Here is a 13,616-nt window from a genome sequence, read left to right as displayed (position 1 = left end):
ATCTGAAAAGGCTTTAATTAAATTGTTCTCATGGCCTTTATTGTTCCTAGCAATTGCTGATAAAAAGACTGCTGTATATTATGCAGTTTGGCACTGTCCATATATAACCAGCAAAACAGACATATAGATTTATGATGACAATAATCATAAAAACACAAGCTTACCTATAAAATAAGATAGTAATATTGCCAGTAGCACGGAGACCCCTACAGCACAAAGTGCTGTACATTTCCAGCTACAGTACTTTGAAGACTTTTTAAATTTAAAAGCACTTCTTGATAAGGTGTTCCTAGGTAGTGGTCGCGTAGGAGGGGAATAAACCGAGCCGGATGCCATTGTGTAACCCGGTGTCGCAGTACTGAACAGTGGTGTTGTCCCTGTTCCTGTTTTGAATAGGAAATGCCTGTAGGAAACAAAAATACATATTAAAACAAGCACAAATAACCATATAGAAATAGCTAAAGAACCTTTCCCCCAACTGTGCATTTGTTCAAATCTTCTATGTAGTTTCTTAACGTTTATTCATATATAAGCATTTCTAAATGTGATGGTCCTGCTGCAAAAATTCTTACTGCAGATATCAGTTCATGACTAAGGAAGAGAGTACATGGGATCATCACCTATCAGGTCGGCTGCATAGGCCATATGATTTACATATGGTGTAAATGGCAAATGCATTTATCAAATTGTGTTTCTGCACAAAGATAGCCTTTACCAGACCAGGATGCCATAATGGAAACATAATGGCAAGAAACTCCATGTTCAAAGAAGAAAAATGTTTTATTTTAGCTGGCAAACAGCATGTTAATAATATCCAAGAGGATACAGTGCATAAAGCTGCTTAAAATTAATATTATAAATCCTACCTAAATCTTATATAACACACCTGGATACAAAGACATAGAGCTAAACTTTGTATTACATTAACACAGAAATCATATTGTTAAGACTCAACCAGAACAGACTACTGAATTAATAAAACTCCTTTATGTTCCATTGATTTGATAGCTCTTCTCTAGTTGGGATTTACAATAAAATATAGGCCCAAAAATTTAGCTTGTAGTTTAGGATTAAATTTAGTTTTTACTCCCAAGCAAGCAAATGACATCCCAAATCTAGTACCTTAAACATATGGAGAACTAAAGAAGACAAAAGATCCATGGACATGGATGGCATTTGAGGGGAATGGAGAAGATGAGTAATGTATTGTCAAAGGCTTTCATAGCCAGAATCAATAGGTTGTTGTGTGTTTTCCGGGCTGTGTGGCCACGTTCATGTTCAAAACAACCCAGAAGATGAGTAATTGGGGGAAAACACAGATAATTTGCTTTCAAATTGGATCAGTATATGATTGCTCTAGATGAGGACTTGATTCTCTTTGGATACAAAAAAAACGGACAACCTGAGTTTCTTAATATGGAGTGGCCTATTAGCAATTTTCTACTCTAGAGAAGATATGTGCATAAGACCAAGGGTGCCTCCCACATCTTAACTGGTCCTTGCCAAGTGGTTAGCTATGTGGACAATATCAACCCTACAAATCCTGACAACAAACCCTCTGTATCTGCAGTTCTGCATCCATAAATTCAACCAAACACAGCTTAAAATATTCAAAGATGTTTTTTTAATTGCAAACCTTGCTTTTGCCGTCAAGAACTACACTTGTATAGGCATATCTTACTGTAGGCTCCTTCCATTTCACAGATCCTCAGGTTCATTCAGGTATTTGTTTGAGATTGTCAACATTTTATATGAGGGATCTCATTTTATTATGCCATATAATGGGGCTTCAATATCCACAGATTTTAATATCCATGGGGAGGCAGGAGGTTCTTAAAACCAAACACCAGTGGATACTGAGGGCCCACTGCACACAATTCCCTGTGGTATCCTCTAGGGCAATGGTTCTCAAATTGTGATCCTTCAGATGTTTTGGATTTCAGCTCCCACAATTCCTAACAGCTGGTGAGATGGCTGGGGTTTGTGGGAGATGAAGTACAAAACACCTGGAGGAACAGTTTGAGAAACACTAATCTAGGGAAACGGGGAGTAACTTAACCATTTCTTTCAGGGGGAAGTGGTTGTTGTAGGAGAAGTAGGTTTCAAAAGGCGCTCTTCCAATTAAGCCTTACTGGCAGAGGCAAGGTTGTCGAGATCGAGTCTGGCTGACAGCAGGGCTGGGATCGAGCCCTGGCAGCAGGATGCTCTGCCCTCTGGCAATTCTAGTGCCGACATTGAGGGTGCAGAAGATGGTACCGAGAGCTCCACAGTTGGTATTGAGTGTTCCATAGCAACCAGGGAAGCTGAGATTGCCACACTCCCCTTTCCAGGTGGTGGTGCCAAGCGATGAAGCACCACTTAACTGCAAAAGCTCTTTCCTTCCCCCAGAGAGAGGCAGAAGAGCGAGGCAGGACGGGTCGAGCACACATTCCTCTCACAAGGGAGGAAGGAACCGGGCCTCCATTCCTCCCTCCTGTGCATGGGCTCATGCCTTCCCCCAGAGGGGGGCAGAGGAGGTGAGGGAGGACGACTGGGCCTGTGTACCTCCCTCGTGCCATGCTGCGCCATAGGGGTGCTGGTGGCACCAAAGTTGGCTGCTCAAAGGAGGGTGCCATCAGTACCATGCCCCACTGCGCAAAAGAGGGTGTTAAGAGGAGGTGACCAGGGCACAGAGACTTGTACCGACATGGAAGGGGAAAACCCCGGTTGCAAATGTTTTAATTGATATTTTTGTATGTATGTTGTGGCATCAAATTGTTGTTAATCTGTACGCCACCTTGAGTTGCCTTCGGGCTGAGAAAGGCAGGATACAAATGCTGTAAATAAATAAAATAAATAAGTTGCCAAATCTTCTTCTTCTACTAATTTTAAAGGTACCAGATCATTGTTGTCATCAACGCATGATCAAATCCTGGATGATGTGTGTGCAAGATCCAGAGATAGAAAGTTTGTAGAACTTGCATTAGGAGGGGAGAATTAAATTATTTAGTTTACATTAAGTTGACATTTAATTTAAGTTTAATAACTGCATTAACAGTCATACTAGAATTAACCTGAAAAATGCCAGGTACACTTTAATCTCCCCCACCTCTTATCCCTGTTTTAAGCTTAAGAGGGAAAGAAAAAGCTGAATTAATGTTTGAAAAATTAAATTGGGGAGTGGGCGGGGCTAGGCAGGGGTAAAATGTCTGTTTTTATTTTCTAGAAGGTTCCGAAGCTGTCCTGTGCAGGCGCAGAGATACCATATGTGCAATTCACAATCGACTATGACAGGAAACTATAACATCCATGCCTTTCAGATCAATTCCTTATCTGTATATATAACTACCATATATACTCCTATATAAGTCAAGGTCAGGTTTGGGAAGCAAAATTATGGATTTTGATGTGATCCGTGGATAAATTGAGGGTCATTCTCCAGAGAACGGAAATAACCCCTAGCTAGTAGCTACTGGCAGCATCATTTTCTTGCATGGTCATGCATAAAGGTTAGAAGTCCTTTTGCAATGGAGGGAGTAATAATAATAATAATAATAATAATAATAATAATAATTTATTTATATTCTGCCCTTCTCACCCCGAATGGGACTCAGAGAGGATCACAGTACACATACACGCCAAACATTCAATGCCGCTTTGTATAGACCATACACAGACAGACAGACCAGAAGGAGGTGGTTTGTTTCAACTTGGTGTCCAGCTGTTTTTGGTGCCATGAAAGGTTGGGCTTGAGTCCAGGGGTTGCTGTTCCTCTATCCTCTATGACAAAAAGCCGCCAGGACCTCCTCCTTCCTTTTGGTCACCCAGCATTTTCTGATCTTTTTTCTTTATGGCATCATAAAACACCTCCCCCGCTTTTAGCGGTACCTAATTTGAAGTTCTTTGGCCACATCATGAGGAGACAGCAAAGCCTAGAGAAGACAATTATGCTGGGGAAAGTAGAAGGTAGAAGGAAGAGGGGCCGACCAAGGACAAGATGGATGGATGGCATTCTTCAAGTGACTGGACTGACCTTCAGAGCTGGAGGTAGTGACGGCAGACAGGGAGCTCCGGCGTGGGCTGGTCCATGAGGTCACGAAGAGTCAGAGACGACTGAACAAATGAACAACAACAATTTCTCTAATCACAACTAATGCTGTTTTCGAATTGCTTTGGCAAACAATGAGCTAGGCTGACAGCTCACGCCAACCTTCGAATTTGCAACGTTTTGGTTGATAGATCTTATAATTGCTAATTATTTTCCAGCTGTGCTAAACCTCCAGGGTTACTGCTTCTTTTAGGTTCTTCTAGGGCCTAGGATGGCCTTTTGATACTCAGAGAAGGCGGTGGCCCCTTAAAAAAAACCCCAACAATAATCCCAAGAATTAATGGAGAGTACTTACATTGACTCATGCATGTTGAGCCAGACTTTTGGGCCCAATTTTTGACATAAATGTCTAGACTTATTCTTGTATAAACAGCAACTATATCATGGCATGTGCTTTTCAAATGTTAACTATAATGCATTCCAAATATGAAAGTCTGAAACACGAGGAACACAGAAAGTTGCCTTACATATTGAGTCAGACTATGAATTCATGTATCTTTGCATACAATGATCTAGACCAGGGGTCCTCAAACTTTTTAAACAGAGGGCCAGGTCACAGTCCCTCAAACTGTTGGAGGGCCGGATTATAATTTGAAAAAAACATGAATGAATTCCTATGCACACTGCGCATATCTTATTTGTAGTGCAAAAAACACTTAAAAACAATACAACAATTAAAATGAAGAACAATTTCAACAAATATAAAATTATTAGTATTTCAATGGGAAGTGTGGGTCTACTTTTGGCTTATGAGATAGGATTGTTGATGTTGTTGTGTGCTTTCAAGTCGTTTCAGACTTAGGTTGACCCTGAGCGAGGGCTGGGTAAATGACCTTGGAGGGCTGCATCTGGCCCCCAGGCTATAGTTTGGGGACCCCTGATCTAGACTATTATTTTATTTAACTAAAAGTGAAGGTCCAGATTTATAGAGAGAGGCTATTTCTAGATACATAGGGAAGCCCCTTGATATTTATGGTGTCAGCTGTTTTTGCTGCATGAAACTAATGCTACTGTCTTTCTGGAACAACATTTAGATGTCTCACAAAATATTATAATGTTGGTATTATTTTCCACGTTTTTCAAAATGCTAAAATACCATAACTGGAAGAGGCTATTACGTGTTCAATATCTCTTTTTCTCTCTTTGGGAAAAAAGTGAGTGAATCTACCACAAGCTCCTTAGCATACAGCCAAGATGGAAAAACAAATTAAAAAGAGGAGAATGTGCAGGATGAGAAAGTACAGAAGTAGGGTAGTAAAATCAAATTAACTGGAAACAACATCTTCTAAAGAACCAGGAACAGCTTGTAAATCCAGCCAAAGGCAGTATAGCTCAGACCACCAACTGGAAGCCTTACAAAATAAATAGCAGACACATTAGAGAGAGCCACTTATCCATCAATGCAAGGATAAGTCAGAAACAGTTTTTCATATGATAGATTTGCGCTAAAAGTAGACAATAATAGAAAATCTTTTATGTGCTGTGAAAAAGCCACTGAAATCTCTACCAGGAAAATTCATTAAAAGTAACAATGATATCATAACACTATCTGATGTCTACTCTGAACAACTGTGTAATAATGGATAGTTTCCCACTATTCCTTCATATAGTTTTGTGGGCTAAGAGAGTTGGAAAAACTTTTTGTAATAATTTATTTTTGTTTGACAAAGCATATCCTAATAATAAGGTTGGTTTCAGGCTGAGAGCAAGGATAATAATGTGCCAGTCTACAAGCAGAATCCAGCCAGTTAGTTGGGTCTTTGCAGCCTCAAGGCCTTTCCAAGTACAACCAGGAGCTTCACAAACTGCTTTTCCACAGGCAGGATTCTCCCTCTTGACTTGTTCAAGTAATGCATGAATTGTGCACTTTTCTGAGTTAGCACAGGACTTCCAGACTAGAAGTAAAAGGTACTCCAAATGAATCCACAACAATATAAAAATATTTACTCTCACTCCATTTCTACTACAGGGAATAGACTGAACATTTCCAGTCATAACACAGTCCAACCAAAAAAAAATTGTGTTTTGGTTTTGAGGCCTGTAACTGGGGTTATTTGGGACGCTGATTCAGAAAATTCTACTGGTTACATCACATCAGCTGTAATTTCTTATATTATTTATTTATTTATTTACCATAATAATACCCTGCTCTTTCTCACCCCGTAGGGGACTCAAGGTGACTTACATATATAGGCAGCAATTTGATGCCATACATTCATAAAATACATAGTAAAATAAACATAGACATTAAAGCAACCATTAAAAACATATAAAACCTTAAAACCACTTATTTAAAATCATGCTATCCAATATCATAGCCTGCAGCTGTTCCAACTGTCATTACACTATTCCAAATTCTCTTATTGCACTGATAGATTGCTCATCTATCAGTGCAATCCATGTCTTCAGCCTTTTCCTGGAGGTCTGGGGTGAAGGGGCTGTTATCCTCATACACATGGCATTGAACTCCAAAATTCTGGATGAGCTCTACCACTGGCTCCATGTAGATGTTAAACGACATAGGGGACAATACAGAGCCCTGCGGGACCCCCACAGGACAATGTCTGTGGGACTGAGCAGGTGTCCCTCAGCAACACAGTGCCCTCAAACCTCATATCCGCAAGGTATCTCAGAAGGATATCATGGTCTACGGTATCAAAGGTCACTGAGAGGTCCAAGGCAATCAACAGGGACATGCTCCCCCTGTCTAGTTCCCTCTGTAGATCATCCACTAAGGCAACCAAGGGTGTTTCCACTCCATGTCCCGCCCTAAAGCCAGACTGCACCAGATCCAGATAATCAGTTTCCTCCAAGAACACCTGGAGTTTCAAGACCACCACACGTTCCAAAACTTTGCTCAAAAAGGGGAGATTAGAAACTGGCCGAAACTTGTTCAATTGAGTGGGATGTAGTGACGGTTTTTTCCAATATGGTTATCATAGTTTTCTATGGGCAAGCAGATGAAGACTAGTAGATGGTATGTTCTGTTTCTCAAAAGCTAGCTCTTATAGGGGAAAACTGAGACCATTTTTTTTGAATCAGCAGATCAAATCTGAGGCACCAAAATGTCTGCTGGCCGGTGTAATTACTCATTTTGTGCTAATGTATGAAATACTATCTCTTACATGGAATTGTAAAATACAAGAAATGTTGGACATATGTATACGGTACTGGATATTACTTCAAACATAGTGCTAGTGCACAAAATCCCAATGTTTTTGAATGTCACAAAGCATTAGAAGGACTCAAAGCTGGAGTCCTATCAGTGGTACAGTGTTAACACTGGAAAAGCCATGTTGGATCAGGCCTAGGCACATCTAATCTAGCATTCCTATAGTTCTAGTCACAATGCTTGTGGCAAGTCTACATTTGGAGTAGAGACAATGTATAGCCAATAACCATACAGACAATGACAACCAAAACTCCCATGAATTCTTTCAATTTTTTTAAATCACAATTTGGCAAACATCTTACACCAGTGAATTTCCAGTTTAACTGTATGTTGTTTAACTCACTTCCTTTTACTTGTTCTAAATATCTCATCACTGAGATAAATCAGGTAACCCTACCTTCCAGTATTATGAGAGAGGAAAATATTATTTCTTCCTCTACATTCTCTGGGTCCTATGTAAGTTTGTAGACCTTAGAAAGCTTATGCTACATACTCTTTGTTAATCTCACAGGTGCTGGAAATTCTTTTGCATTCTGTAGAGCTTGATTATGTTCACGTTTTTCCCTTAAGCTAACAAATGCCAAACACTGTAACCTTTTCCCAAAGGGAAATTCTCCAGTACCTTAATCTTTCAGATTGTTTTGTTCTCTGTCTTTATCATTTCTACAATATTCTTTTTGAACTGTGTTGACCAGAAAAGTTCATAGTATTGTGGTAACTCTTGATATTTATAGACAGCTATTATAACACCAGTACATTTATTTCCCATTTCCCTCCTTATGATTGCTAATAGGCAATCTTTCTTTTTCACAGCAGATTTATACAGAGTGAATATTTTTATTGACTTATTCACCCCCAGTCCTAGGTCCATACTTAATCTTTGTGCTCTCAATGTAGCAGATGAGACAGGTGTCTCAATTCTTCTGTCCACCTTATTTGTTCTGTAGTACACCTGCCATTCTCTGCATATTGGCAATTGAAGAAAGAAGGCATTCACATTTGGGAAAAAACATAATGCCCTTTCCTCATCTTGCATAGGAGAATTAAAATTGATGTTTTGGGATACTACTTAGCAATTGTAGGCAATTCACTGATAGCTGTAAAGGCAATGCTTCATTAACTAACAGTAGAAATTGTGCTAAACACTGTTATTTTACAAGTATGAGAATTTTGCTCTAAATTTCCTTTAGTATGTTTACTATGGTGAACTGTACATTTTAAGAATAGGTTTAGTGAGTATGTTGAGCCACTAGAGGCCCTTAATTCTGAAACATATGTGATAATATGTAGGTAGCTAATATAATCCATCCACCCACCTATCAAAGACTGCAAATCTTTTAAAATAACGTTTTCCACCTTTCGGTAGTAATATACGACAATGAAGAGCCTTCAGTAACATGATTTTGGGGGTGATTTTGCTGGGAAAAAGAAGAAATATACTCATTACAATCACTTTGGGTTTTATGATCATTATTTAAGATGAATACGTAGATATCTATGTTTACAAGAGAAGGAGAAAAAGCCTACAAAAGCCCTGTAAAATGTAAGGAATAAATGCATAATATGAAAACAAAAGAACAAAAGTTTTATGATTTTAGCTGTGATGCCATATATTAATTGGACTTTAAAAACTACATCTTCAAGTTGATAGCATTCTAAAATCTATGATGTTATTGAATTGATGGGTAACCTGTATGCAGAACACATCATGCGATGTGCAGGGCTTGATGAATCCAAGGCTGGAGCTACAATTGCTGGAAGAAACATTAACCACCTTAGATATGCAGATGATACCACTCCAATAGCTGAAAGCAAGGAGGAGCCGAGGAGCCTTAGAACCAAGGTGAAAGAAGAAAATGCAAAAGCTGAATTGCAGTTAAACATAACAAACCCCAAGATTATGGCAACCAGGCTGATTGATAATTGCAAATAGAGGGCAAAAACATGGGGGGAGTAACAGACTTTGTATTTCTAGGCACGAAAATTACTTCAGATGCAGACTGCAGCCAGGATATCAGAAGACGTTTACTTCTTGGGAGGAGAACAATGACCAATCTCGATAAAATAGTGAAGATTAGAGACATCACACTGGCAACAAAGATCTGTATAGTCAAAGCAATGGTATTCCCCCATAGTAATCTATGGATGCAAGAGTTGGACCATAAGGAAAGCTGAGCAAAGGAAGATAGACACTTTTGAACTGTGGTGTTGGAGGAAAATTCTGAGAGTGTCTTGGACTGCGAGAAGTTCAAACCAGTCCATACTCTAGGAAATAAGCCCAACCAATCACTGGATTGAAGGATATTAGAGGCAAAGATGTAGTACTTTGGCCACATAATGAGAAGACTGGAAAGCTTGGAGAAGATAACGATGCTGGGTAAAAAGGAAGGGAAAAGGAAGGAAAAAGGAAGCGGGGTCGACCAAGAGTAAGATGAATGGAAGTGACTGGCTAGATCTCGAAGGAGCTGGGGGTGGCAACAGCCATCAGGAAGCTCTGCCGTGGTTCATGAGGTCACGAAAGGTCGGAAGCAACTGAACGAATAAACATCAACAACATCTTTGGACAACTTTCATACCAGGAGGCAATCCCTGCTTGCACAATTTCAAAAACAGAAATGCTTATAAATAAGATAAATTTTACTGCCCTGTTATCAATATTAGAGTTAACTAACAATAATTTCAAATAAACTATTTCATCTGCCAGGCATACACAACATGGCGTTCACTTGAAAATGTGAATAAAAACAAATCTACATATTTCTATTCAGTAGCAATTTCGAAGATGACTATTGTAGAATAACGTATCTAAAATGAACATTATTTCTGGATTTATATTATGTATTTATTCAACGTAATGAATACGTAATCTATTATTTACTTAAAAGTAAGTCCCACTAAACTTGGGTATCAGATTACAGCCCAAGTATCTCAAGAGTTTGGAGCAATGGTTATGATTTATACAAAATACTATTTCTACATATATCATTTTTATTTTACTTAGGAGTTAAAGATGTTATCTAACCACAAATAGCAGGATTTATTTGTATATTATTCATTAACTATTGCAGGGGCGCAACTCTTTATTAACAAGGAACATTACAATAGGCAGTGTTTTGGGAGGCATTCTTTCTCAGTCTGGAATTTTAGAACCTTAGGCAATATTCCAAATTTAGATCAATCTATTTGTGCTTTAACCTCCCACATTAACAGAATGGAATGTAATAAATACTGAGCTACAGTGAAATCCCTTATTAAACTATATGTAAAAATTGTAAGCACAAAATGACTAGCAATGAGCCAATTTGATCAAGTTTTTATAAAACACATGGAAAAATACAACACATTAAACGATCACATATATGACAGAGGCATTTTCTGCTTTGCTGAAGCATATTCAACTATCACCTATTAAATGTTTATACACCCTTTTGCTTCCAATAGATTGTGCTCCTGTGGAGCGTCAGCCCTCAGTAAATGGATTCAGTTCTTCCTATAAAAGATTAATACCTGTTTTCATAGAGGCTTAATCAATATTAAAAGAAGTCATTCAATTGAAAATCACACCAATAAAAGTACATAATTGTCTTCTAGCACAAATGCTTCATCAAGCCTGAATGACTTCTAAACCTTCCATGCACCTTGCTCTACTATGTGGATGACTTAGGAAACTGTATATAATGAGCAAATGCTTTTGATAAAGTTTCAGCTTCTTAACTGTTAGTATGTTAATTAAATGATTCAGTGTGCTGAGATATTGGCCTACAATTAATTATTTGAATACTCTCCTCCTCTCAATGTAATACAATTAAAAGATAATTAAATACAATGCCAGGTTTCTAACTAATTACAGAAGAATCCTAAGAAAAGACAAAAGGTAACCTTGGCAAATTACTTAGAATATTATCTCACATCATGCAGCATTACTGGGTGCTGTCATAAATTCACTAACACATTAAATACTATATCACCAATTAATGTGATGTCTTTGTTTAATAACTAATAGGAGTTTTGATTGTCTCTTATTTGTACTTTTATTCTGTTTTGTAACAGGTATTGTGCCACTGACAAAATGCCCCACCAAACAGATTTAGCTATTAAAAAGTATTTCCCCCTAATATGAATTTTATATTTCATCTTATCTTAGAATTATAAATACCTGGTCTTATCTCAGAGTAAATCTGTTGGTGCCACTGACTCATCTGCCCTTATGTCTGGGCTGATCTGTGTTAATAGATCAATGGTGAACCAGATGTCTTGATGGCATGCAGAGAATCCAAGTAAAAATCAAAGCGGCAGTATGACAACTCTATTTCTCAGTTATCTGTAGTAGAACATAGTTCCTCTACCATTCAGTTTTATTGACAGTACCTTTGGTCAGACTGACTAGGATTAATGTGAAACCACTGTTTTGTAAATTCTGAGGTCTATAGTCATTTCTATCCCAATGCTTTTCAACTGGCAGCATTCATAAAATCAACTGAAAGGTATCAACATGTAAATACATCATGTGCTGACACTACAGTTTGTCATGGCCTAGAAAAAGAGGCAATCCCTGCACATAAAGGTTTTAGCTGTAATTTTATCATAGAATCAAAGAGTTGGAAGAGACCTCATGGGCCATCCAGTCCAGCCCCCTGACAAGAAGCAGGAAAATCATATTCAAAGCACCCCTGACATATGGTCATCCAGCTTCTGCTTAAAAGCCTCCAAAGAAGGAGCCTCCGCCACACTCCAGGATAGAGTTCCACTGCTGAACAGTTCACAGTCAGGAAGTTCTTCCTAATGTTCAGGTGAAAATAAGTGCATGCCAACCAGACTGATACACTTATGACAAAATAAATGTACATATTATTGTCCATACAGAGAGATTATCTCCATAGATAAAATTAATCCAGATCAAAGCAGGTGTGAGTATTTGTATGTAATGAATCATCTTTCACTTTATCTGGTTCATGCCAGGAAAAAAACTTTTTTCTAATTGGTATTAGTCAGAGTGAAAGGAATGTCTTATCAGTCTTCCAAGTTTCTTTGCCCCCATAAATTTCTGAGCTTCTAATTGCTTTTGACAGATTGAGAAAACTGCTTTCTCCTCTTTCCTTCTTTTTCAAATGGGAACATCATGGATCTTCTGGATTCACCTTCTTTTTATCAAACAGAAATGTAAAATCACTATCAATATGAAGTGGATGGAAAAGCACACAGAAACATACAATTCTAAAAATGGTCATTTGGGTATATAATCAATAATTCTAACTAGAGTAGACCCACTGAATCAATTGAATTTGCACTATTGTGTTCTCATTGGAACTAACAACCAGATTTAGGATCAAAAACAACACTTAAATAGAAGATGAACCAAGGGAAATGTGCTCAGCAAAGCTAAGCTTAGCGTCTAACTACAGTACCAAGCCAAAACACACACCATGGTTAAAAACTCCCTTAAGGTTTTAAAAATAAAGATCCCTTTGGCTACATTCACACCAGCTGAACAGAGCTTAAGATATATTTGAAAAGGAGGTGAGAAGCAAACAGATATCTTGGTAGTATATGTGTAGAGAATGGACTAGTTACTGTGGATATGTGTTGCAAAAACACACACCTTCTACAAAGCAAATTGAAGTGCTAAATGGTGAAATTGATGTTCATATTTACTGAAATTTAATGGTTATGGATTCCAGAAGGTCATTGTGAGCATAATGCAAACATGATATACCCGTTCAGAAGTCATGATAAACCATGGCTTGTGGTTGCAAGAATAATGTGCAGCATCTCTCAGGTTCACAAACTGCTTCTTCTTCTCTAATGCAGTCAAAAGAAAGTCAGAAGCTTCTGCTTCCTTGTTTGACAAACTGTGTTTTTGTACTGTATCTAAAATTGCTTGAACTTATAACTTTTAGTTTGAAGCTGGATCTTCTAATCACCTTCTAATCAGTTCAGATTTTGCTGAATGGTGCAAACCATATATATCCTACTAAAAAGGGAACTAGGCCTACTGATCTCTTTGATAAATGTTTGGCTCCAACAACTTCCCTAAATAGACCAGGTACCTTTTTGGTGATGGCAGATGTTCCTACTCCAAGTCCCATCCTTTTGGTCACAATGGGGGGGGGGGGGGGTCCAGACAGTTGTACTCAAAGGGAAAGGAAAGGCAACCTCTTGGTTGCTTGCAGGTCCTGGAGGAAGCCATAATCTTCTTGCAGTTGGCTGTAGGGACAGAGGGGGCTAACGACATGACTGTATTTTAGTTCTTTTAAATCTTCCTTTGACTTAGGAGTCGGAAAATAAGCAGGATGAGTGTGCAAGAAGAGGGCCAAGACATGGTAGAACTCAGCCTTATATCAGGTGTGGGGGGGGGGG

The 13,616-nt window shown here is 38.5% G+C and overlaps 1 protein-coding gene across 18 annotated transcripts in view; it reads right to left on the bottom strand.

The window, feature by feature from the left end:
- The window catches only part of TENM3 (teneurin transmembrane protein 3), a 1,604,633-nt gene that overhangs the window by 156,172 nt on the left and 1,434,845 nt on the right, over positions 1–13,616 (bottom strand). For all 18 annotated transcript variants that reach the window (XM_060778662.2, XM_060778660.2, XM_060778663.2 and 15 more), the window contains one exon: positions 165–403. In XM_060778662.2, the coding sequence (XP_060634645.1) occupies positions 165–403 (239 nt within the window). The remainder of the gene's footprint in view (positions 1–164; positions 404–13,616) is intronic.

This window comes from Anolis sagrei, chromosome 5 (assembly GCF_037176765.1).
Source record: "Anolis sagrei isolate rAnoSag1 chromosome 5, rAnoSag1.mat, whole genome shotgun sequence".
NCBI classification, from domain to species: Eukaryota; Metazoa; Chordata; class Lepidosauria; order Squamata; family Dactyloidae; genus Anolis; species Anolis sagrei.
Note: the sequence above shows the minus strand (reverse complement) of the source record. Positions and strands in the feature narration are given on the sequence as shown.